Source organism: Lissotriton vulgaris, chromosome 10 (genome assembly GCF_964263255.1).
Source record: "Lissotriton vulgaris chromosome 10, aLisVul1.2, whole genome shotgun sequence".
Classification (NCBI taxonomy): domain Eukaryota; kingdom Metazoa; phylum Chordata; class Amphibia; order Caudata; family Salamandridae; genus Lissotriton; species Lissotriton vulgaris.
In genome coordinates this window covers 576,294,171-576,320,293 of record NC_141698.1, presented here as the reverse complement: position 1 = coordinate 576,320,293, position 26,123 = coordinate 576,294,171, and the positions used below count along the sequence as shown (strand labels likewise).

Here is a 26,123-nt window from a genome sequence, read left to right as displayed (position 1 = left end):
TCTGGCTTATCATGCACCAAACTCACACACTTTTTGTCTAAATCCTCCTGCCAGCCCACATGTACATGATGCTACTCTGGCTACTGCTGGCATTCTTTTTTCTTGACCCATTGTTCAAACACGTAGTGTGACCGATAAAGTGGATCCTGCATCGCGTCCAATATCCTTGTGACTTTACCAGATCGAGAGAAGATACATCAGGTCATGATACAGGCATAATAGACTAACAGAGTGTGTGTTTATATCTTGGCATAAGCTGCTTCCATTGGTTTTGCCGGCTGCTACTGTAAGGGTCTTGGGAAGAGCAATATTATTGTCTTTAATGTGCATGAACCCTCACAATAATGTACTGGGCTGAGCTTCCCTTTGGAGAGCTACTTCAAGGGTGTTGGCATGCTATCAGTAGCTCCTGAGCTACTCATTGGAGATCCATTTATTAGAGTAAACAATTACATTAATGCAAACAATGATATGGCTGGTAATAATATATATGAAGACCTCTTTTTTGGTGTGCGGCTGGAAACCATTCAAAAATGTATTATTTACTTCAAATAAGCTCTGGGTCTTACTGAAGTATCTCAATGAAAATATTTTACTGAAAAAAAGTAAATTGCCTACCACACCTAATGAACCACACTTTCTCTGAGTTTTTAGGCCTTGTTCAGTGTTTGGAGTGAACGAGCACTGTCAGAAAATGGTGGTTGATAGTCCTGACATACTTGGCATGGTATTCCCCTAAACATTTTGGCTTCACTCCTCCTGTTTCGCAGTTTTTTTATTTGCTGACTTTAGGACTCTGTATACTTTAGCAAGGCTAACCCGTGCTGAAGTGCCTGTGCTCTCTCCTTCAAACATGGTAACATTGGACTACTCCTAATTGCCACATTTAATTCACCTGTAAGCCTGTAAATGACATGCTACTAGTGGGTTTGCAGCACTCATTGTGCCACACACCAAAGAAACATGTTTCAGGTCTGCCAACACAGCCTATGGTACAAGATTAAACTGCATTTCAATCTGGAAAACTAAATCTTTTGTCAGTTCTATGCCTTCTTTTTAATACTTATAAGTCACCTTAAGGTGGGCCCTCTAACCCCATAGTTCATGGTCCCTGGTATTTAACAGGAAGGACATATCAGTTGTACATGTCCTGGTAGTGAAAAATTCTTCAAGTTGGTTTTACTACTGTTAGGCTTATCTCTCCCACTGACTAACACTGGGTATAAGATTTGATTGGGAGTGGATAGAAATGTGATTATATGGTGTTTACACCCAAATGAATTCTAATTTAAAATCCCCTTTAATGCTAAAGTCAGATTTGTATTCCCATCTCTGAAAATGCCACTTTTAGAAAGTTGGTATGCACTAAGGGGTAGGGCCATTTTAAAACAGCTGGGTCAGGCCACGTTAATGTATTTATGAACAATTGCCAAAACTGAAATTATGGAGTATACTCTTAAGTTCAGGGTCAAGTAAATGAATTGCCTTGGGCCGTGTATTTATTTTCAATTATCTCTTGGTTATGTAAATATTTCATGTGCACTTTAACATATCTTTCAGACCACATCCAAATATCAGGCACATTATTACAGTTTACTAATATGATTAAACACAACATATACAAAACTTATAATACAATAAAACATTAAGCACAAAAGTTAAAAATGATCTCAATTGAAACCATTCTGTTAGTAAATATTATGCAAAGGTTGTAATTATTAATGTTGTTTGAACAAAGAACCTCTTTCTTAAAATGTTCCGTGGGAGATATAAATAGCTCTATTTGAGTAAACCTTTCAAATGTTTAAAGGATGCCTGCTATAGGGAATTAGTTCAAATATAAAGCTCCCCAGGAAATAATTGAAAATAAATACATTGGCCAAGGTAATTAATTTACTTGACCCTGAACTAATGTGCAAACTCAAGAATTTCAGCTTGGGTAATTGTTCATATATATTTTTAAAAGAATTGGCATTTTCTTGACCTACATATAAAACACAATACCCTTAATGGATGATGGGCTGGGGGAAGGAGAGAGATTGTTTTTAGGGGTACGCATTTGTATCTTCCCCCCCTTTAAATACCAAACACACAAACAGTAAATGTGCCCCTGTTTTCAGCTCCCAACTATGGGTGCCAATTATATTCATTTGTGGGTAACTGCCAGTTAAGGATGGTTTCTGTGTCTCAGATACTGTGAATAGGACCTGAGCGATATTTACATATAAGAACAAGATGACCTCACACCCCCGGGTGTCGTGCTTCATCACTAGCCAACCCGCGCTCACCAGAGAATTCTCTAGTGGCAGACAGACCCTCATTGTGGGCTGAGGGGATGTTCGGGGATGATCCAGGGAGTGTTGGATCCAGACAGGATACAAATTCTGTGCACCTGTTTGAGGGGTAGTGAAGGGATGGTTAAAATAAACAATAGGACACATGAATCTTCATTATATGGCTCATGTCCACATAGGTAAATTATCTTATTCTAGCCATTTGTGCCTTCTGCCAGTATACTGGCTCACATGATTGTGAATGGCCCTCCTGCTGGGGCTTGTGTATTCCTTTCTGACAGTGACATAAAAAAGGATAAGATATTGGCAGAATGGGCCATTCTGCCAGGATAGCTGGGGGTAAGTGTGCCATGCCGCACTTACACTTCAAAGGGCTCATCACCGGCACACACAAAGGAACCTGACTGCAGTCTGGCACGGGGTATACATATTGAACCTCCAGAACCACACTTCAGTACACTCCTGGACCTGTGGACATTAAAGAAGAAGGACTGACTTGTTCAACAGAGGTCTTCCCTGCTGCTACCAGGCAACTGCCCCGCTGCTTGAGGACTGCCCTGCTCTCGTAGAAGGTAGACTTGACCTGCTCCCTTCATCCTAGGCTGACCTAAGTGACTCTAAGGGCCAATTGGCTGACCTCACATCTGACTACAGGGACACAACAATCTCCAAAGCCCTCACTGCAACTGCCGGGCTGACCTGCTGCACTGGTCCTGCTTGGACCTACCCGGGCCCTGCTGGCCTCTGCTGACTCAGTTCCTGATCCCAAAAAGGTACCTTTAAGATCCTGGACACTTAGTTGGCATCAGGTGAGCTCCTCCTGTGAAAGAAGATGAAATTTGAAGTTTAGTGCGCTTAGTGAACGCAAACAGGTCTGTTCGCACCGAAGCTCTGCTGATCACGATGATCACTAATGCAAAGCTCCTGTGACACCGACTCTTCACACTACAGCGATTGCCAGTGATGACTGGCAACGCAAGATCCACACTACCCGCTACAGCAACGGCAAGCCATGGTGACCACCAACAAGAAGCTCCAGCAATGAAAGTCCGCGACACCAGACTGTGTCTTCGCGCTACAGAAACGATCATCCGCGATGACAGGCCTGCTCTTTGTGCTATAGCAACAACCATCCTCAACACTATCCCTGCTCCTTGGGCCTCCTCCACCGTTAACAGAACTTTTTGCTCCGGTCTTTCAGAAGGTAACGTTTTCAGCTGGAGTAACCTGATCCCTGTATATGGCTAGTACTCCACAAGGGTGGCCTCAGGACTCTTTGCACATTACCACTGCTAACCAGTGTTAAAGTGCTTGTGCTGTCTCCTCTAAACATGGTAAACTTGTCTTACACCCAATTGGCACATTTAATTTACCTATAAGTCCCTACAGTAGTACTACATGTACCTAGGGCCTTCAAATTAAATTCTACTATTGGGCCTGTGGAAGTTATTGTGCCACCCACTTAAATAGCCCTTTAAACATGCCTCAGGCCTGGCATTGCAGCCTGTGTGTGTCGTTTTAAACTGCCATTTTGACCTGGCAAAATAAACCTTTAGCTAGTCCTAAACCTTCCTTTCTTAATACAGCTAAGTCACCCTTCGGATAGGCCCTAAACAGCCCATGGGGCAAGGTGCAATGTCTTAAAAAAGTTTGACATGTACTTTTAACTTTTATATGTCCTGGTAGAGAAAATATTTTACATTGTTTTTTCAATACTGCCAGGCCTGTCTCTCCCATAGGATAACATTGCATTAACTTATTACATTTAATAGGTGATAACTCTCAACTGGGAGCAAGTGGGAATGTTGAGTTTGGTGACTAAAGAATAGTAATTTAAAGCCCTATTTAATGGTAAAGTCCGATTTTAAGTTTAAGTTTTAAAAATATAACTTTAGAAAGTTGCAAAAAGAACAATTGATGGACAGAATGCGGAACAATGTTAAACATTCACCCCAGTACAGAGCTCTAGGCCTAAATCCATTGTTTTTTTGTTCACCATGCCATTCCAGTTTGGACCCAGCCCTATGCAAATCAGTCTTGACACTGCGCCCAATGGGAACAGTCCAGCCCGAACTGCCAGGCCTGGTCCTCCCTGAAATGGAAACAAGCATCCTAGGACGGTTCGGGCTTTCAGCCCTCATCAGCCAGGATAGCTTGACTCCAGTGGCATGGAGAGCACAGGACCCACGTCTGCATACCCGTCCCACTCGGGGTGACAAATACAAAAAGAACAATTGATGAGCAGAATGCAGAACAATGTCATACATTCACCCAGTACAGAGATCTGGTCCCAAATCCATAGTTTTTTTGCTCACCGGGGTGGCATAGTGATAAAAAGAATGATGGATTTAACCCCTATCTCTTGACTGGTGTGAATGTTTTGATTTGTTCGATCATGGACGTACGTTGAGGCTGCCGGCTGCGAGCACGATATACCCCGGGTGGTCGCTGACAGACAAGGACAGTACATTACTGGCAATGAGGAACTGCTGACGAAGCATTCATTTTACTCACATCGCGTCCCTTGTCTTACGCGATCAGGAGGTTACTTTATTTACTTCACTAGACAGTTTATCCTTCTGTCTTAATTCATTAGACTGCGTGAGCCGATTTTTCTGAATCCATACCTTCACATATCTCAGGAGCAGAATACTGGGATCTCCGCAGTTCGGTGCATCGATTTTTTTTATCAGGAGAACGCTCAGATAAAACTGGAATCCACAAACATCATCCCTTATAGATATGCTCTGTCAGCCCAAGATTGAAATCATCTACTGATTCTGAAATTAATGGTGTGCAATTAAATTTGGATCGCACCAGACCGCCGAGATTCACCGATAAAATACATGCGCCCTGATGAAGGAATCTCTTTAATAATTTTTAGTTTCCGAAACGCGCGTCGGCGCTTTTTCCTCTACTGTATGCTGTTTTTGATGTGGTTTCGAGTGTGTATACATGGTTTGTTTGATAGAGAGAGTGGACATGAATGATAGAATGAATGAACGGTGTGCCATGTTTTTACTGTCGTATTTGCACTTGGGCTGATGTTGCTTCATGACTCTACAATTCAATGTACTTTTATACACTTAGAAGCTGACTTTTTTTCAACGATGGACTAAATGATTTTATTAAAAACGATCAACTGAAAATAAATTTTCTTAAAATAACTTAGCTGTTCTGTGGGTGTTTCTGGCAAATTTTCAGTGATTTATTCTCTCTCCTTGGGGAAGCTCCCTTTCATGTTTATATAAGCCTCCCTGGACTGGAAACAAGCATCCTAGGACCGGTTCGGGCTTTCAGCCCTCATCAGCCAGGATAGCTTGACTCCAGTGGCATGGAGAACACAGGACCCACGTCTGGGCATACCCGTCCCACTCGGGGTGACAAATGCAAAAAGAACAATTGATGGAGAGAATGCAGAAAAATGTCATACATTCACCCAGTACAGAGATCTGGCCCAAATCCATAGTTTTTTTGCTCACCAGGGTGGCATAGTGAGAAAAAGAATGATGGATTTAACCCCTATTTCTTGACTGGTGTGAATGTTTTGATTTGTTCTGCATTCTGTCCATCAATTGTATGTCATTTGCTTCCTTGCCCTAAGTGCGCGGGGTATGCCCAGACGTGGGTACCGGGCTCACTGTGCCACTGGAATCAAGCTATCTTGGCTGATGAGGGGTGAAACCCTGAAACCGGTCCTAGGATGCTTGTTTCCAGTCCAGGGAGGACCTGGCTTGGCAGTTCGGGCTGAACTGTTCCCATGAGGCACAGGGTCAAGACTGATTTGCATATGGCCAGGTCTAGACTGGGGTGGCATGGAGAGCAAAAGAATGATGGATTTAACCCAGATCTCTTGACTGGGGGTGAACGTTTTGATTTGTTCTGCATTCTGTCGATCAATTGTGTGTCTTTTACTTTTAGAAAGTTGGCATGTTCTTGTCCCAACCATTTAGTGCATGTAGTCTGTATCCTGGGTCCTATGAATAGGTGTAGCAGGCAGTTGGTTTTTGTGTATCGTTCCCAGACAGTGAGACAAAGGGGAAATTGCCACTGGCGGGAAGAGGTGGAGGAGCTGTCACCTACTACACTTACACCGCACTTTGGCTTTGCCTAGACACACCCACTCGGGGTTTGACCCTAGTCTTTTATGAACCCAGACAAGCTGCGGCTAGGGCAGAGTGGTAAGAAATTCCAAACACCTCTGGGGTGGAGACCTCCATAACCTTTCCTACTTCAGAGTGGGCACCAGGTTTAAATATTGGACCCTCAGACCCAACTCTTCAGTACACCGGTGGAAGACTTAGAAGGACTGTTGTGCTGCTCTGCAAGAAGGACTGCTACTCTGATTCCCTGCTGACCTGCTACCTGAGTGGGAAGGACTGGATCTGCATTTTGATCCCAGGACCATCAGAGTGACTCCAAGAACTAAATGGCTGGCCTCCTGATCACAGCCTTAGTTAAAGAAAAAGCTCCAACCACCATGTACCCATTACCTGGACTCTGCTAGATCTGAGTCTTGCCCCCCAAGTGCTGCCACTCCACTCCTGGACACTTGGAAGTGGACCTGAGTGTGCTCGGTCAGCCCAGCTGTGGTCCTGTAAGCAGAACCTACTCAGCACAACTCATCTCGTCACAGCGAGATCAGAACTGCTGCATAATCAACGCAGGACCTTGCATTGCATCCCCCAGCTTCCTTGGAATCGGTGCTGCATGTTGATCCTCGATGCAGGCCTTCGAATTGCAAACCCCCATCGGTGAAATCCTCAAGGAAGCAGGATTCCGCACCATCATGACGTGGGACTCCGCATCGTAGCTCCGCAGCTTCCTTGGAGCCACCACTGTGTGACGCATTCTCAACACAGAATCTAGCAACACTCTGCTTGCCAGAATTTAAGGTACTTTGTTCAGTGGGCCTAACTTGGTCCCTGTATCGGGACCACGCTCCATCACGGTTGGCCTGAACGCGTGACTTCATCCTGGTCTGGCGCGACCAGATAACCTTGCCTGCTGCTTTGTGCTTCTAGGTACTATTTTCACTTAATTGTTTAAAATTGCATATCTCTGGTTCTACTGACTGGAATTTTGTCATTTTGGTCTGAAATAATTTATTACATTTTACTCTATTTTCAAAATGGGTGTGGCATTTTTTGTGTGTCTGTTTTCACTTTATTACTGTATGAAGTGTTCATAAAATACTTTACACAGTGCCTATAAGTTAAGCCTGACTGCTTTTGTGCAAAGCTACCAAAGGGTTAGCACACAGGTTAATTTGAAGTTTGCTTGTGTTTCACCCTGACAACAATTGTGGTTACTGCTTGAGTAGTGTTCACACCCCTCAACCAGTAACACAATTACCAACAGGCACTTTGTGCTTTTAGGCACTATACTTACCAAAAACGTTGACAGATTTTTTTTCCTTCTGATGTAATTTTATTTGTACAAATAATTCCAATTTTCTAAAATGGTTTCTGATTTTGTCTTTTCACTTTATTACTGTCTGTGTGCTGCATAAATACTTTATACTTTACCTCTAAATTAAGCCAGACTGCTTTGTGGCATGCTACCAGAGGGTTAAGCGTAGGGTAATTTACTGACTTTTGTTTCACCTTGACAAGGATTGCAGTTACTGCCTGAGTGGGGCTTCCACTCCCCTCAACCAATAACTCATGATCTTACTGTGATGATACCGCCTTGCCACACTTGTGCTTTCTTGCCCCAGAGTTGTTGAAACTGCAGGGCTTCTGGCAGCAGAGCCTCAGCTGAGTCTGATGTTAAAAATCCTTGACGTGGCTGTCATTTCACCACTGCACCACAAACTCACATTGACAATCGTTGTCTTTTTTTACCTTCCAGGGTCCTCAACGCGAAGCTTGGCAGTCACAGGAATAAAAAAAAATGAAAAAGTCTCTGAGATGCAGTAAAAACACATCTTGTGCATCAAGGACTTTCAGCCCCCCCCAAAAAAAAACACTTCAGTATTTTTTTTGCAGAAAATAAAAAGAAAACGCGGAGCAAGCCTAAAAAACACGAGACCTGCTTGGCATTCAAGTTTAATGAAAGCACATCTGCTGCACCTTCGGATACGATTTCATCACAGAGCTCTGTTAGAGGCCTCTGAATATATTGCGCCATCTTCTGCCAGGTGAGAGAGGAGGACAGGCCTCTGCTGACCTGGCAGGCCTCCTGCCAAACAATAAATGAATCCCTTGGATTTCATCGGCCTTCATCTGCAGGGATCCAGCCGCAGGGAAATATCAAATAGCTTCTTAACCAACTTTATTTCTTACAGCCATCTGTAATTCGGAATTGGCACTAGCCTTTAGGAATAGAAAGGCTCTCAATAGTTAGAGTGTTTTCAATAAAGATAATGTTTATTCTGAGGAAGGCAAACAGCTGTGTGTGTATTGCAGGAACCAAATATACTGGAAGCTGACCCGGCTCTCTCGCTCAAAAAACTTGATGTGGGTGCCGATTGGCTAATGCTGAACTTTTAGACTTTTGTTAGACGAAGTAGCCAAGAATGTAGTCATATTTATATGAACATTTTAATTAAGAAAATATAAAAAATGTAAATACTTGCTAGCATTGTGAAGGAAACGTCGCTGTAAAATGTCAATTGAACCCTCGAGTTACACCTGAGGCAAGGCAGGGAAAGGTGCACAAGGGTCACATAAAATGTTTATAAACGTATGTGTGTTATATCGATAAAAGGGCGATGTCACCTATTCTGGCGAACTCATTTGCAAGTTGGGTAGAATGTTCATTGGATGTAATTGTGATGAACATCTGGGGCCGTATTATATAAGTGCCCTGTGGGCGTAATGGGCGTTTGCACCCACTTTGCGCGCTCTTGGGTGGTTTTATATTCACAGAAGAGGCCATAGACACTTGTGCGTCCCATTCTGTAATGCTAAAAGCGCTGGGACACATACAGCGCCAGTGCTTCCGCAAGAAGGTGTTCGCTGAAAATGAGGGAATCCGTTTGCCCCTGCCATATTACATACACAGGCGCAATCAATCAATCAATCACATCACTTGTATAGCGCACTACTCACCCGGGAGGGTCTCAAGGCGCTGGGGGAGGGGAAAGTTACTGCCCGAACAGCCAGGTCTTGAGCTGCTTCCTGAAGGCGAGATGGTCTTGGGTTCGCCGAAGGTGGGTGGGGAGGGAGTTCCACGTCTTGGCTGCCAGGTAGGAGAAGGATCTTCCTCCGGCGGTGGCTCTGCGGATGCGTGGTACAGTGGCGAGTGCATGGCCGGTCGATCGTAGCTGGCGGGTGGGCGTGTAGAAGGTCATGCGGTCGTTGAGGTACTTGGGGCCCAGGTCGTGGAGAGCCTTGTGTGCGTGGGTGAGGAGTCTGAACGTGATTCTCTTGCAGACGGGGAGCCAGTGTAGGTCTCTCAGGTGTCCGGTGATGTGGCTGTGTCGGGGGATGTCGAGGATGAGTCGGGCGGAGGCGTTTTGGATGCGTTGCAGTCTTTTTTGAAGTTTTGCTGTGGTTCCGGCGTAGAGGGTGTTCCCGTAGTCCAGTCGGCTGGTGACGAGTGCCTGGGTGACGGTCTTCCTGGTTTCCGTGGGGATCCATCTGAAGATCTTGCGGAGCATGCGCAGGGTGTTGTAGCACGAGGATGAGACAGCGTTGACTTGTCTGGTCATTGACAGGGAGGAGTCCAGGATGAAGCCCAGGTTGTGTGCGTGGTCCGTCGGTTTGGGAGCGGTGCCGGGGGCCACCAGGAGTCGTCCCAGGCGGAGGGTGATGATCCCAGGATGAGGACTTCCGTCTTGTCCGAGTTCAGTTTAAGGCGGCTGTTCCTCATCCAGTCGGCGACTTTTTTCATCCCTTCGTGTAGGTTGGCTCTGGCGGTGGTGGGGTCGCTGGTGAGGGAGAGGATGAGCTGGGTGTCGTCGGCGTAGGAGATGATGTTGAGGTTGTGCTGGCGTGCAATGGCTGCGAGGGGGCTCATGTAGACGTTGAAGAGGGTTGGGCTGAGTGAGGATCCTTGTGGTACGCCGCAGATGACTTCGGTGGCTTCGGATCTGAACGGAGGGAGGCGGACTCTCTGGGTTCTTCCGGTGAGGAACGAGATGATCCATTCCAGCTTTTTCTCGAATTCCGATGTTGCTGAGGCGCTTCACTAGAGTTCGGTGGCAGACGGTGTCGAATGCCGCAGAGAGGTCCAGGAGGATGAGGGCCGCTGTTTCCCCGTTGTCGATCAGGGTTCTGATGTTGTCGGTGGCTGCGATCAGGGCGGTCTCTGTGCTGTGGTTGGCCCGAAACCCGGACTGCCAGGGGTCGAGGGATCCGTTCGTCTCGAGGAAGGCGGCCAGCTGTTTGTTGACGGTCTTCTCGATGACTTTGGCCAGAAAAGGAAGGAGCGAGATGGGACGGTAGTTCTTGAGGTCGGTGGGGTCCGCTGTTGGTTTCTTCAGGAGGGCGGTCAGCTCGGCGTGCTTCCAGCTCTCCGGGATGGTGGCTGTGTGGAAGGAGGAGTTGATGGTGTCTCGGAGATGGGGTCCGATGGTGGCGTCGGCTTTGTTGAAGACGTGGTGTGAGCACGGGTCGGTTGGTGATCCGGAGTGGATGGAGTTCATCGTGCGGGTGGTGTCTTCGGTGCTGATCGGGGTCCAGTTGCAGAGGGTGGTGGTGGCGGGCGTTGGTTCGGTGGTAGGGTGCGTGGTCTGTGCGTCGAAGCTGTTGTTTATGTCGGCGATCTTGCGGTGGAAGAACGAGGGGAGTGAGTTGCAGAGGTCTTGCGAGGGAGTGATGTCGTTGTTTCCGGGGCTGGAGTTGGAGAACTCTTTGACGATGCTGAAGAGTTCCTTGCTGTCGTGGGTGTTGTTGTCCAGTCGTTCTTTGAGTGCCGTCTTCTTGGTGGCGCGGATCAGCTGATGGTGTTTGCGGATGGCGGGCTTGAGGGCGGTCCTGTTGTCTGTGGTGTGGTCGAGCCGCCAGGCTTTCCCGAGGGTGCGGCAGTCCTTCTTGGATTCCTTGAGTTCATCAGTGAACCAGGGGGTTTTCTTGCTGCCGTGTCTGCTGGGAGGGTTTTTTAGTGGTGCGAGGTCATCGGCGCAGGCGGTCAGCCACTTGGTGAGGTTGCTGACTGCTTCGTTGGGGTCCGTTGTGCTGGTGGGAGTGTTCTGGCTGAGGGAGGCGGTGAGCTGCTCGGCGGTGATCTTGCTCCAGCATCGGCGGGGGACCTGTTGTTGGTGGTGGTGGGTCATAGTTTTTTTGAAGCTGAAGTGGACGCAGCTGTGGTCGGTCCAGTGGAGTCCGGTGGCCTGGCTGAAGGAGACGTGCTTGCTGGATGAGAAGACTGGGTCAAGCGTGTGGCCGGCGTAGTGGGTGGGGGTGTTCACTAGTTGCTTGAGTCCGAGGTTGGCGAGGTTGTCCAGCAGGGCGGTGGTGTTTCTGTCGCTGTTGTTCTCCAGGTGAAAGTTGAGGTCTCCTAGGAGGTTGTAGTTGGCGGAGGGAAGGGCGTGCGGGCTGATGAAGTCTGCGATGTCTTCGCTGAATTGTGTGCGTGGTCCCGGTGGTCTGTAGATGAGGGTACCGCGAAGGGTGGTCTTGGGGTCAGTGTATATCTGGAAGTGCAGGTGTTCGGCGGCGATGAAGGTTTCGTCGGAGTTAGTTGAGATGCGGATGGTGTTCTTGTGTACGATGGCGATGCCTCCTCCCGTCTGGTTGACGCGGTCCTTCCGGGTGATCTTGTATCCATCCGGGATGGCTATGGCAATGTCGGGCGCTGAGGAGGTGTTCATCCAAGTTTCGGTGAGGAAGGCGACGTCCGGTGCTGTCGTGTCGAGTAGGTCCCAGAGTTCCACGGCGTGCCTGTGGATGGAGTGGGTGTTGAGCAGGATGCACTTCAGGTGGTTGCTGCCGGTGCAGGGCTTGGTGGTGGCCGTGCAGGTCTGGTAGCAGGAGAAACGGCAGGCTTGGCAGGGGAAGGGTCCGTGGGTGCGTCTCGGGGTGGCTTGGTAGCAGTCAGGGTTCCGGCCAGTGTTGAGTGCGTTGAGTGTAGTGGCGTCGTAGGTCCGTCGGGTCGTCTTGCTACGGCGGGGGCCAGGGGTCCTGGCACTGGGCGCGGTCCAGGCGCGGATGGGCGCAGACGGGCTTACCTTTGGCGCACCTTCGGCGCTCAATCGGTGCTCCCGCTGCACGCGTCCGCTGTGCGGTCGCTCAGGGGGCGTCATAAGTAAGGAGCCGGGAGGGAGGAGCAGCTGGGTGGCGGGAGCGGGGCGGCGAATGGAGTCGCAGGGGGGCGGGGCCACAGGGAGGCAGCGGCGGGAAATCCAAGGGTCTGCGGGCAGCGGTATCCCAGGAGCTGCGGGCGGCGCTCGAGGGAAACTGCAGGCAGGAGGCGGCAAGGCAAGGCAGTCAGGAGCGGCAGCAGAGGGTGGAGCGACCAAGCCCTGAGGAGAGCTGAGCGGTCACAAGCTGACGTCCCCTGCGGTCCCCTTAAGTAAGGAGCCGGGAGGGAGGAGCAGCTGGGTGGCGGGAGCGGGGCGGCGAATGGAGTCGCAGGGGGGCGGGGCCGCAGGGAGGCAGTAGCGGGAAATCCAAGGGTCTGCGGGCAGCGGGGATCTCTGGAGCTGCGGGCGGCGCTCGAGGGAAACTGCAGGCAGGAGGCGGCAAGGCAAGGCAGGCAGGAGCGGCAGCAGAGGGTGGAGAGACCAAGCCCTGAGGAGAGCTGAGCGGTCACCAGGCGCAGAGGCAAAGAAGCTCTCTGGAGGCGCACTGAGCGTGCCCCAAATGTGGCGCACTGTTAGTGCACCCCTTGATTGCAGCCCTCTGGCGGGGGATAGGGAGGTCCCATTTATTTATTTATGCGTTTTTATATAGCTCGAACTTTACCCGCAGGTGTCAGAGCGCATCACAATAGGAGCAGTAAAGTTACAAGTGGCATGTTACAAAAGCAAATATTACAATACATGAGGCAAAGGTGACAATTGTGCATGTATCAAAAGAAAACAAAAAGAGGTAGCAAACGATACGTAAAAAAAGTGATGTGTGGAGATTACAAAAGCGTACAGAATACAAATAGAGATATAAAACTGCAATGAATGGCAGACACTAAAAAAACAATACCACACTGGGAAGGCACTTCTATAGGCATGGAGTACAGAATTTCCTATAGTGGAAGAACTTCCTTCAGGGAATAGAGAGGGCGTGAATTAGATTTGGAAGTGTCTTTGAAGGAGGAGAACTTTGAGGTCAGCTTTGAAGAGGGGGTGGTCCAGAGCTGAGGTGGAAGTGAGGTCCAGATTCTCACCACGTTGCCTGAAACATGGGCCCCCAGACATCCCCTTGCAGGCAGGTGCAGTTACTCACAGCACCCACCTGCAAGGGGATCTCCAATCCCCTTTAAAATTGCAGGCGGGTTGCCGCCTACACCGTAAGAACACGGAGCGGCCTTAAAGCAGCTGCTCTGTTTTTCACTTGAAGGTGCTGCCCACAGGGCAGCGCCAGTTCGCAGCAGCCCTGTGAGCAGCGCATTCGCCATAATACCAGGCATTTTAGTGGTTAGCGCGTGGCACACCTTTTGAAAGGCGCTGCATACATAATATGAATCCTGGAGGGAATTTTAGCAAGTTGAATGGTTATGGATCACAGAGCCCTGGTTTGTGAATGAGTGTATTTAATCCAGATTTTCTCCATTTATGACGAGCCGCCTGCCACTGGTTAAAAGGCTGCCTTCAGTGTACTAACTAACTAAGCAGAGGCTGCAGAGAAAATTACACAGCAAACAGACACTGGCTGCTATGTGTTTGTGTGCTGGTGACCTCCGACCTTTTTTAGTGGCAGGGGGAACTTGGCCTCTATTGAAGCTGCCGACTGCAAAAGGTGGGTGCATATTCTGTACTATATTGAGTGTTGCACAAATTTTGTGCTAGGGTTTGTACTTTCAATGCTCTGATCCCATATCATTTGGAAGGCAGTTCGACACAAAATTAGGAAACTCGCCACTGGAAGGCTACGAAAATAGCAACTTTTGTATTTATTGGTCGAGGACGTTGACGAGCCAGACCAGCAGCCTAGGTGCACATATATGGAAACAAGAAACCCCTCGCCACTGGAGATGTGGACCTGTGTTGGAGCCCCACCTTGCAATGATCAGAATTTAATACGAAACATATATGTATTTGGAAGTATGGATGAAAACTTTGGAGTATACTGAAGTCAATTTACACAGTACGTTGTTTTAGAAATGTGAATATAGATTTATTCGACAAAAATAAATGAACAAGATCTTTTTCTAATATTTTGATATTTCGCACCTGATAGAAAATGGAAGCGCATACACTGAATTCCAGTGAGGTGTAATGACAGATAAACAGGAATATTTGCAAAAAACGTTATTTCTAAAAATCACCTAATTGGTCTCTGTTCTATGAATTCTTTATTACGATTATTCTAATGTAAATCGTTGCTTGTGAAAGGCGAGCACCAAAGTAAAAAGCCCAAAGAGCCGTCTATTACTTCTGCTTCATCAGGTCCAAGAGGTCTTGTTGTATTCCTTCGTCTCCGAGTTTCTTCAAGCTATAGTATCTGTGCACAAGTTTATCAGCGGTGACAACTACCACCCGAAGCCCATGGTCGTCTTCACCAAGCTGACATCCAATCGCTGATGTAACCACCATATCAAGACCCTTGTGGACTCCGCCAGCATTCCTGTGATAGTGCCCAGAGAAAACAGCTTCAATTCCTACAGAGAAAAAAGACAAACATACATATTGTTTCACAGAAGTCATATCATTAAAATTAGGACACTGAATCTTACGAAATGATGTATCATTTTAGGTTTTACAATTAAAATGAACTGAGTTTCCAATACATAAAGAGAATCAAAAATATGGACCTTTATTCTAAAACTAGGTGCGGTACGTATTATGGTAAAAGGATACAATCCTTCCTAATTACAAATGGGCAGTTAGAAATATGTTCGGCTCATTGCACATTCTTTTGGACCAAGGACTACATATGTTATGTAGAAAAATCGAAAGAAAATCTACTAGGTCCACATTCTGAAAGAGCCGCTGATCCCGATTTAGAGGAAACGTGAGTGGGTATCAGTGTAAAAGGAAAAATAAAATGATAATAACAGAAGTTAGTCAAGTTAGTTTCCAATCTCAGCCAGGTCAGGGCAGGTGGGGCTCCTGTGACGTCGGGAGGAGGAGTGGTTGTTGCACTCTAAAGCGTGCATGGCGGTTTGGCCGGCCAAAGAATCATGCACACTTTGCATGTTCCCTACCAGGCTGTAATACACAGCCTGGTGAGGAACATGCACAGGCTCCCTGTCCCCCTCTGTGTGCCAACCGACGGCGCTCAGACCAACTCTGCAAGGCAGCATTGTGATTGGCTTATGGGAGCCTGGGCGCTTCCTGCTTCCTGTTCGCACAGAAGTCAGCAAGAGGACGGAGAGGACAGAGGAGAGACGCCGTGGGAGAGACGGCGTGTTGATGTAAGTGAATTTTTATTTTTCTCGTCCGCCCCGCCACCCCCATTCTGTACCGCCCGCCACTGGTCAGCATTACAATGTTTACAAAATTATTGCAAAGATCTAGATGGTTAATTCTGACAACATTTTTGCGATTGGAAAAACACAATATTTGGAGTCGTTCTGCAGCTCTGAAAGTAGATAACATGCAATATAAATATTACTCCCTAATATGAACTGCATCATTCATAATAATGCAGAAATACTGCATCTGGGAAAATTAGAACCCCACAATACTCGTAATTCCCCATGCAAGATTGCGGTTTTGTTTTACCCAGGTAATCAGCATAAGTTGCTTGGGCACTAAATAGAAGTTACGGGATGCTATTGAAAATCCTAATATTTTGACAACAGCAGTGAAGTCGTTATTCAAAATTCCTTATGTGCAGCAACAGGATCCATATGACTATTTGTAACTCTTCATCTGGAAATTCAACCAGGTTTTGAGATTCATAACCAAACATTCACATGGGGGTAGCTACCTAAAGGCAAGATGCTGCCACTGGAGAAAGGATTAGCAGTAAAAGAATAAGGAGAAATATGAATTTATCATTTGTCAGCAATTCTATATAGTCCTAATGAAGTATGAGGTATGAAGCTAAACAGTAAATAATTAGTTACAAACCTAAAGATTTTTTATTTCACTGTATTTTATTTTTTATGCATTCTGCAAATATATTGAAAGGTAATTTGTTGTGCTCAGGCGTTCACTTTGAAATGAGAATTTCTTATAGATTTACTCTTAGATAATTTACACCATGCTCCATGAATTGTAAAGTGTGCATGATATAATAATGTAACCAGCACTAAATTGATCACAATAGTTAATGTCAAGGCTGTTACCCATCACAAACACTGTTTAAATAAATGATTATTTTAAAATGGAAGGCATGTTTAGCATGAGATTTTGATGAATGCCTGTAGTTTCACATGAGCAGAAACATGTTGAGAGCAGTGGTGTAGGAGACTTCCCAATTGGTAATTCCCATGTATGTATGCATAAATATAAATATAAATATAAATATAAATATATATATATATATATATATATATATATATATATATATATATATATATATATATATATATATATATATATATATATATATATATGTATAGAGAGAGAGAGAGAGAGAGAGAGAGAGAGAGAGAGAAAGAGAGAAAGAGAGATAGATAGATAGATATATAGATAGATAGATAGATAGATAGATAGATAGATAGATAGATAGATAGATAGATAGATAGATAGATAGATAGATAGATAGATAGATAGATACTGAAATATAGAACAAAGTTTAAAGTGGCATTTTAATTAGGTGTTGACATGAGATAAGTGCTAACATTTAAACCCCCAACAAAACTGTGAAATTTACCAGTTATAGTTTAGCGAACTAACTATATCTTTCACCACCGTCATGCACTGTTTATAATTTTACATATTACATCATTCATGATATGTCAAATGAAATTAATGACATAACTATAATATCTCACTTTTTTAAACACTAATTATGAAAAAAGTCTGAACAGATTTACACCAAATAACAAAAAGCATGCTTTCTGAGTAAAATTCTAACTTTCTATGGGAATTAACACGGGGAATTGGATTTTAGGTCTCCCCCACTCATTTCTTTGTTTCGCTTGACATACTGGCACAAATCTTTCCATGCAGGAACCAATGTGAGTGACCTTTTATTTTTTGGTAAGTTGTATGCAGATTTGTGAAGCTGCCCCAGTGTTATTAAATAAACAAAAAATGCCTTTCCTATTGAAACTCTGTGAGGTTTGTGAGGTGCAGCAAAAGCAATTTTTGGATGTTATCTCATTCTGCTAAATTCTAAAGGACACCTTCATTTTCTGCTGGTCGAGTTGAATGTACAATTAGAACAGGAGTCTTCAGAAATTACACAACTCTCATTTTTTTCTCCTCTTTTGTTTTCTTCTAGAAGGAGATGGAGAGTTAGGCCTTGTTTTCTGAGAATATTATTTGTATTGTCTTCAGATGACCAATACCACATCAATTCCAGCACTGGTGTTTAGCCAATCTTACAGATATGCAGATACTTACACACCCACTCATATACCCTTACAACCACTCACACATCCACTCAATCACCCATACAGCCACTCACACTGCCACTAACTCACCAATACAGCTACTCACACCACTCTCTCTCCTTTACAGCCACTTATACATTTACTCTCTAACACAGCCACTCACACCCACTCACTTACCTATGCACAAACTCAAACAGCTGCTCACTGACTCATACAGCCATTCACACACATACACTGTCTCACCGGGACACTCACACAGCCACTCAGTCACCCATACAGCCACTCACACACCTATGCAGTCACTCACAAACAAACCAACTCACCCATATAGCCACACACACACCAACTCACACACACACCCACACATCCACTCACACAGCCTCTTCCTCACCCATACAGCTACTCAGATATCCACTAACACATCCTTACAGCATCTCTCACAGTGACTCACACACCCATAGATCCACTCAGACATCAACTTGCACACTGATCCAGAAAGTCACACAGCCACTCACTGAAAAATTACTAGTACAGGAAAATAATAATTAAACTTATGGTGTAGCTTAGTATATATCTTTAAGTCTCAGAAACACAGTCACGGGATGATGTCATTAGTGATGTTATTTAACCACATCGCTGCTGTGGTTATTTTTCCCCTGTGCTGGAAATTGCCATTTTGCTGGTGTCATGACGAGCTCAGCTCGTCATCAGCACAGCTCAACTGTGCCTCATGACGAGCTGAGCTCGTCATGAGCATGGAAGGGGTTAAGATGTAATTTGAGATGTCATCAGTGATGTCACTATGTCATGAGTGATGTAATATGTGAGATCATAAGCAGTGCATTGAGGGGGCGTAAGGTATAGTTAGCTCAGGTAACTATAAATGCCACTAAATGTATGTATGTATGTATGTATGTGTATATATATATATATATATATATATATATATATATATATATATATATATATATATATATACATATATATATATATATACATATATAGTCATCATTTCTGTGATGCTCTATCTTTCTCATTTACAAGACAACTTTTACTCACATCCTGGATCTATTTGTGGAAAATATAACGACAAAGAGGCTTTTGGACCCCCCCCCCCCTTCAGTTCTCCCTTGAAATGATTAGCTCACCTACATTGTTTCCTGCTGCATACTCTATAATGTGATAAATTAAGACTAACTATGAATAACAGTTTGAGATCAGGGGCCCATTTTCATCTTAGGAGATTGGCGAACAAAGCAACAATGCAGTGGAGGCACAACTCTGACACCGCCATTGGCCTGTTCAAAAAGTTTACTTATTTTTCACTACATTGGTCAGTATTTTGCACTCAAGTCAGGTCCCACTGGCATGATGCTTGGTGGCATCCATGCAACAAACTCAGTGGTGGCTGACCACTTTCTATTCCACTGTCACTGGCTCCACTCCCTGACGCCTAGAATTGTGTGACTCCAGCCCCCATTGTTCCTCAGTCCCCTCCTGACAGTGCCATTGCTGCACCGCTATGCTACGCCTTCAATGGTCTGAAAATGCACCCTCAACATAGTTATACGTAACTAAAACAAACATAAAAATGTCACTGACATGATGGGAGTTGTCTGCCACAATGTAATGGGCTTTTTATCAGAATCCAGTAATCAGTGTGAGACCGCCCTAGTTACTTACCACTTCAGTCTCGCACTGAAGAGACACAGTGGAGATGCATTGGCTCTCTTATTGGGCAGCTTAATCCCTGGCCATTTTGTTAACCCTATCCATGCTGATGATGGAACCGCTCCGTCATCAGCCGCGGTGGCACTGAGCTGATGACGGAGCGGTTCATTCATGGCCCGGCCGCCGCGCCTGCGCTGCGCGGTCTATTGAGCGAGCGGGCCATGACGTAACCGCTCCGTCATGAGCACAGCTCAGACGCGACTGGTGACGGAGTGGTTCCGTCACCAGCATGCGCCCGCCGCGCGGCCCCCCGCCCCCTTAGTGCTGCGGCGGAATAGCCGCCGCAGCGATGTGGTTAAAGGTGACAGCCATCAAGACTTTGTCCCCTATGTCTGAGCCCGTGGCATTCTCAACGTTGTATTTTCTCCCCTCCACAAACAGAGTGACAAAACTCGATGGAATGTGTCTTTTTTGACAGATGTCCCTTTTCTGCCCTACTCTAAATCACACTCTGGCTAAATGTCTTGGAGGGCGCCAGCACCTTGAGACCCTCAAGGATGAGTAGTCGCGCTTTATAAAACTCTGATTGATTGGATGTTCTCAGGCTCCGCATCATCCGTGCAATTATTTGATTTTTGAGCAAATATGACATTTTGGGGGACCTAGGTTATTCTACGTGGGCAGGACAGCAGACAGTAAATAACCCCGAAGGTAAAAAAAACGTTCTGTTTTGAGATTGTGTTAAACCTACAATTGCTCAAGTTTGAAAGTCATCCTCTTTTACTTTTCTAGTCTAATTTACAATATTAAGCTTGCATATTTAATACAAAAGAAAAAATGTAGTTTTAACAGGGCAGCGAGACATTTAGACAAATGATCCGCACTCACTGCTCGGTGTGCGCATGAAATGTAGTTAGCTTATCTTTATAAATTATAGAGCATTGTTTGATATGACTGAATTAAGTACATTTGTGCCAACTAGCTAGATGAAAACCTAAGTAACAGAAAAAGTACTTAAGACTTCCAATTTAGATACAAAAGCATGACAGTTATTTCAGCAATATCCACTAATGTACTTCGCGGTGCATGCTGACAAATGTGGAATGTAATTTAAACAGGAATGCCCTTGTACTTCTAATTATTGCTGCTGTGAATAGCTTTCACAATTAATGCAAATCGCTTCACAAACAGTGCAGTTTAGAAATGTGAATTAGGCATAAAAGCCCATAATTTCTCAAATAGAATTAAGCATGAAAACAGAAGCTAAAAGCCTTCCATACCAGGCTTCAGATTGCGAGCTCCCCGAGGCTGTGTCTAATCTGTTCCTCACCTCATCCTGCTGAAACAATTTGTGCCAGATGGTGGGGAAAACATTGGAAATTGGTTTATTCGGGCGAATCATATGCAGCATATATGAGCACATTAATGAACTATATTAATGTCTGTGTTTATCATTAGTGGCTTTTGTCACATGGGTGCACACACTGGTTTAAGGCTAAAGGGGTATGTAAGCCCCTGATCGACTTGTTGTAAGTGATAGCTCAGAATCAGGAACTGCGGAAGGATTTTCAGACCAAACAGTTCCTTATAGCGAGCAGGAAACATTTTTTCGAGCCTTTTGCAGGAAATCCTTAGACTACTAGGCAGGCTTTAGCGCTGGTGGTGCCTGTTGCACCAATCTCCCCCCTCCCCATGACCTCCTCTTTGGAATGCCTCACCACTACCCAGCAAAAGTGCCCCTCACCTCTCCATAGCCCCCCTCTCACATTTTTTTTTTAAAGGCTGGTAAAATCAGGTTTTACTAATCCACTCAGCTATATGAAACACAAATCTGTTCTTTGCAGCAGGCATATTAACCCTCTGTGCTACTTAATGGGAGTCAAGACTACAGCTAGACGGAACTCCGATCTCCCTCATTAGCGGGAACATTAATCACAAGAGTTATCTTGACATTTTCATTGCTGCCTGAAAGCTGGATGAACAAGGAACTCTGCAGCAAGTTATTGCTAAACACAGCGGTCCCCCTGAGGCCTATGCCTCCCTTCCAGGTCAGCGCCCGGTGCGGCTGCACCAGTTGTGCCGCCTTAGCCTGCAGCTAGAGTATGAGGGCGTATGGAGGAGGCGCTGCCCTGCTCAAGACCAAATGGTCCTATCTTGACGAAGAAGATTAAGACTTTTACCCCCCTATGCTTGATTACACGATTACCATTAAGTTGTTTAATGATACAATGCATTACAAGCGTGGGATAAGAAACTCTGCTCCTGATTCGCAGAGGTAAATGCACACCTCACTTCATACAACGTTAGCTAGATTTGGTCCATTAAGTGAGGTCCAAAGGCCTTTATCTACTTTGAAACAAAGTAAAGCAAAACTTTATTTAATTGACCCACCAAAACGAATCTGCACTCTTGGTTGCACTGGGGAGTCCTCTTAAGAGTGTGGGAACCCAGAGTTTCTACGCTCTGTATATGCACGCAACTAAGAGGATTACAAAAAAAAGCAAGCCTTGGAAAGGGCAAGAGCAGATGCTCTGCGAAGTAGTGGGGAAGTGAATAAAGTGAGGATGTGTGCAACCAGGGAAGGAGGAAGTCTTCGGCGCATGGTCCCAATGGGGTCCTGAGTTAATGATCTGTGGCGATTAATTTTAATATACGTTTTAATAAATGTTGAATATGTTCTGAATGGTAATACTCAATCTTACACTTTTGGCATTGTTCCTCATTTGTCTTTAGACCCTGCATGCTACAAGCAGTATTGTTTCCAATTGTCAATGTTTGTTTTGCTATGGTAAGAAACAGATTTTCTATCAAATATATCCCAGCAAATGTATAATGCCTCAACCGGGGCAACCAGTGCGTAATGAAAGTTACTCATGCAGCGTAGAATGACCACATTTGAAGGTTTCTCAATTAAATTAATAAACCAGAAAATTCAATAAACGGGGAGCTGAATTCCAGCCCTTTAGGAGTAAATGGGCAACTAAAGCAGAGACCTCTCATGCTGAAGCAGACAAGAAACTTGTTTCACTTCAGGCTGTTATTCAGAATTCACAGGCAGAGTTCCAGTAGGGGCCACACTGGAAGCCACTCTATATCCTGCATATGTTACACTGCAGAGAGCCCTTGCTCTACTTTACTCGCCTGTCTTCGCTCCATAGACACAATTTTGTTGCTCATTTCACAGGTTCTCTATGCTTAATTGCAAGCCCTGTACCTACAGTCATTCAGATGGGGGCTATCTGGCGATTTTTCATACATGCTCTCTTTGGCTCCCCAGGTGGAGGATGTTGGCCTCTAGCTGGCCACAGAGGTCGAAACGCCATTGGCTAGCAAGCACATACATTCATTCCCTCTGTGTGTCATGTACTTTTTTGAGTTGAGAGTCATTTGTTTTTCTCTGTATACCCAGAGCTGGCTTTATTACTTGGATTACTTGCATCATGATGATGGCGCTGAACGTGCTTTGTGCTTAATTGGCATGGCACTGGTGCTTTATACGTGGAGGCCAATGTGAATTATTTGCATGACGATGGCTAGGTGTTTTCACTCTCAGAGACTGCATTTTCAATATCATTATGTCATCAGTGACCATTATCAAAAGCAGGACATGTGCGTCAAGAGGCACTGAAGAATTATTGACAGTGAAGAATCAAAGGCTTCAAGAAGAAACAACGTGACAATTCCGAAATGCAGCAGCAGTTGTAAAAGGCCCAAAAGCTTTGGCAAAGAATACAAGTATTTTATGTACATGACCAAGGCAATGGAAAATAAGCCACCAACAAGGGAAGCTGGGGTGAAGTGACAGAGGTTGATAGACAGAGGGAGACAGAGGGAGGAAGACAGAGGATGGAAGACGGAGGGAGGAAGACAGAGGAAGGAAGACAGAGGGAGGGAGACAAAGACAGACAGAGGGAGACAGAGAGGGAGAGAGAGGGAGAGAGACAGAGGGAGGGAGACAGAGGGACGGAGACAGAGGGACGGAGACAGAGGGAAGGAGACAGAGGGACGGAGACAGAGGGACGGAGACAGAGGGATGGAGACAGAGAGACAGAGATAGAGGGAGACAGAGGGAGACAGACAGAGGGAGACAGAGGGCAGGAGACAGACAGAGGGCAGGAGACAGACAGAGGGCGGGAGACAGACAGAGGGCGGGAGACAGACAGAGGGCAGGAGACAGACAGATGGCCGGAAACAGACAGAGGGCGGGAGACAGACAGAGGGAGGAGGGTGACAGAGGGAGGGAGCGAGACAGAGGGAGGGAGACAGACAGAGGGAGACAGACAGAGACAGACGGAGACAGACAGAGGGAGGGAGACAGAGAGAGAGGGAAACAAAGTGAGACAGAGAGAAGCAGACAGAGAGAGAGGGAGGCAGAAGGAGGGAGGCAGAGGGAGACAGATAGACAGAGGGAGGGAGTCCGGGGGAGACAGAGGGAGTGAGAGGGAGACAGACAGAGGGAGACAGCCAGAGGGAGACAATGGGAGGGAGACAAAGGGAGGGAGACAAAGGGAGGGAGGGAGACAGAGGGGGTACACAGAGACAGACAGAGGGAGACAGAGAGAGAGGGAGACAGAGAGAGAGGGAGACAGAGAGGGAGACAGATAGAGAGGGAGACCGAGAGAGAGGGAGATGGAGAGCGAGGGAGACAGAGAGAGAGAGACAGAGGGAGGGAGACAGTGAGAGAGGGAAGCAGAGGGAGACAGAGAGAGAGGGAGACAATGGGAGGGAGACTGAGGGAGGGAGACAGAAGGAGGTACACAGAGGGAGACAGAGAGAGAGGGAGACAGAGAGAGAGGGAGACAGTTGGGGAGAGTGAGAGAGGGAGACAGAGAGAGAGACAGACAGACATAGAGAGAGAGACAGACAGAGAGAAGGAGACAGACAGTGAGTGAGACAGAGGGAGAGAGAGAGAGAGATGGAGAGAGAGAGAGAGGGAGGGAGGGAGACAGAAGAGAGAGAGGGAGGGAGATAGAAGAGAGAGAGGGAGGGAGACAGAGAGAGAGAGAGAGTGAGGGAGACAGACAGAGATAGAGAAAGAGACAGATAGAGGCAGAGATAGGGACAGGGGCAGACAGATATAGGCAGAGACAGAGAGACAGAGAGGGAAACAGAGGGAGGGAGAACGGGACAGACAGGGATAGACAGACAGACGTAGAGACAGGGACAGACAGATAGAGGTAGAGACTGAGACAGACAGGGAGGCAGAGAGGGAGACAGAGAGGGAGACGGAAGGAGACAAAGGGAGACAGAGGGAGGGATAGGGACGGGGACAGAGGTTGACAGAGGGAGGGAGACAGAGGGAGACAGAGAGAGAGAGGGAGGCAGAGGGAGATTGAGGGAGGGAGAGGCAGACAGACAGAGGAAGACAGACAGAGGGAGACAGACAGAAGGAGGGAGAGAGAGGGAAACAGAGAGAGGGAGACGGAGAGAGGGAGGCAGAGGGAGACAGAGATAGACAGAGGGAGGGAGTCCGGGGGGAGACGGAGGGAGTGAGAGGGAGACAGACATAGGGAGACAGACAGAGGGAGACAATGGGAGGGAGACAGAGGGAGGGAGGGAGACAGAGGGGGTGCACAGAGACAGACAGAGGGAGACAGAGAGAGAGGGAGACAGAGAGAGAGGGAGACGGAGAGAGAGGGAGACAGAGAGAGAGGGAGACAGAGAGAGAGGGAGATGGAGAGAGAGGGAGACAGAGAGAGAGAGAGACAGAGGGAGACAGACGGAGACAGACAGAGGGAGGGAGAGGGAGGGAGACAGAGAGAGAGGGAAGCAGAGGGAGACAGAGAGAGAGAGAGACAGAGAGAGACAGAGGGAGGCAGAGAGGGAGACAGAGAAAGGGAGGCAGAGGGAGTTGGAGAAAGACAGAGGGAGGGAGTCCGGGGGAGACAGAGGGAGTGTGAGAGAAAGAGGGAAACAGATGGAGACAGTCAGAGGGAGGGAGACAGAGAGAGAGGGAAGCAGAGGGAGACAGAAAGAGAGGGAGACAGACAGAAGGAGACAGCCAGAGGGAGACAATGGGAGGGAGACAGAGGGAAGTACACAGAGGGAGACAGAGAGAGAGAGGGAGGTGGAGAGAGAGGGAGACAGTGGGAGAGAGTGAGAGAGGGAGAAAGAGAGAGAGCTAGACAGACATAGAGAGAGAGACAGACAGAGCGAAGGAGACAGACAGTGAGTTAGACAGAGGGAGAGAGAGAGAGGGAGGGAGACAGAAGAGCGGGAGGGAGACAGAGAGACAGAGAGAGAGAGAGAGAGGGAGGGAGACAGACAGAGATAGAGAAAGAGACAGATAGAGGCAGAGATAGGGACACGGGCAGAAAGATATAGGCAGAGACAGAGAGACAGAGAGGGAGACAGAGGGAGGGAGACAGGGACAGACAGGGATAGACAGAGACAGACAGACGTAGGGACAGACAGATAGAGGTAGAGACTGAGACAGACAGAGAGGCAGAGAGGGAGACAGAGAGGGAGATGGAAGGAGACAAAGGGAGACAGTGAGAGAGGGAAGCAGAGGGAGACAGAGAGAGAGGGAGACAATGGGAGGGAGACTGAGGGAGGGAGACAGAAGGAGGTACACAGAGGGAGACAGAGAGAGAGGGAGACAGA

The 26,123-nt window shown here is 46.6% G+C and overlaps 1 protein-coding gene across 1 annotated transcript in view; it reads right to left on the bottom strand.

Moving 5' to 3' along the window:
• Positions 1–14,490: 14,490 nt before the first annotated feature.
• CPPED1 (calcineurin like phosphoesterase domain containing 1) overlaps positions 14,491–26,123 on the bottom strand; it is an 832,655-nt gene continuing 821,022 nt past the window's right edge. The window contains exon 4 of the mRNA XM_086941424.1: positions 14,491–14,999. Coding sequence (XP_086797550.1) covers positions 14,770–14,999 — 230 coding nt within the window. The 3' untranslated portion in view covers positions 14,491–14,769. The remainder of the gene's footprint in view (positions 15,000–26,123) is intronic.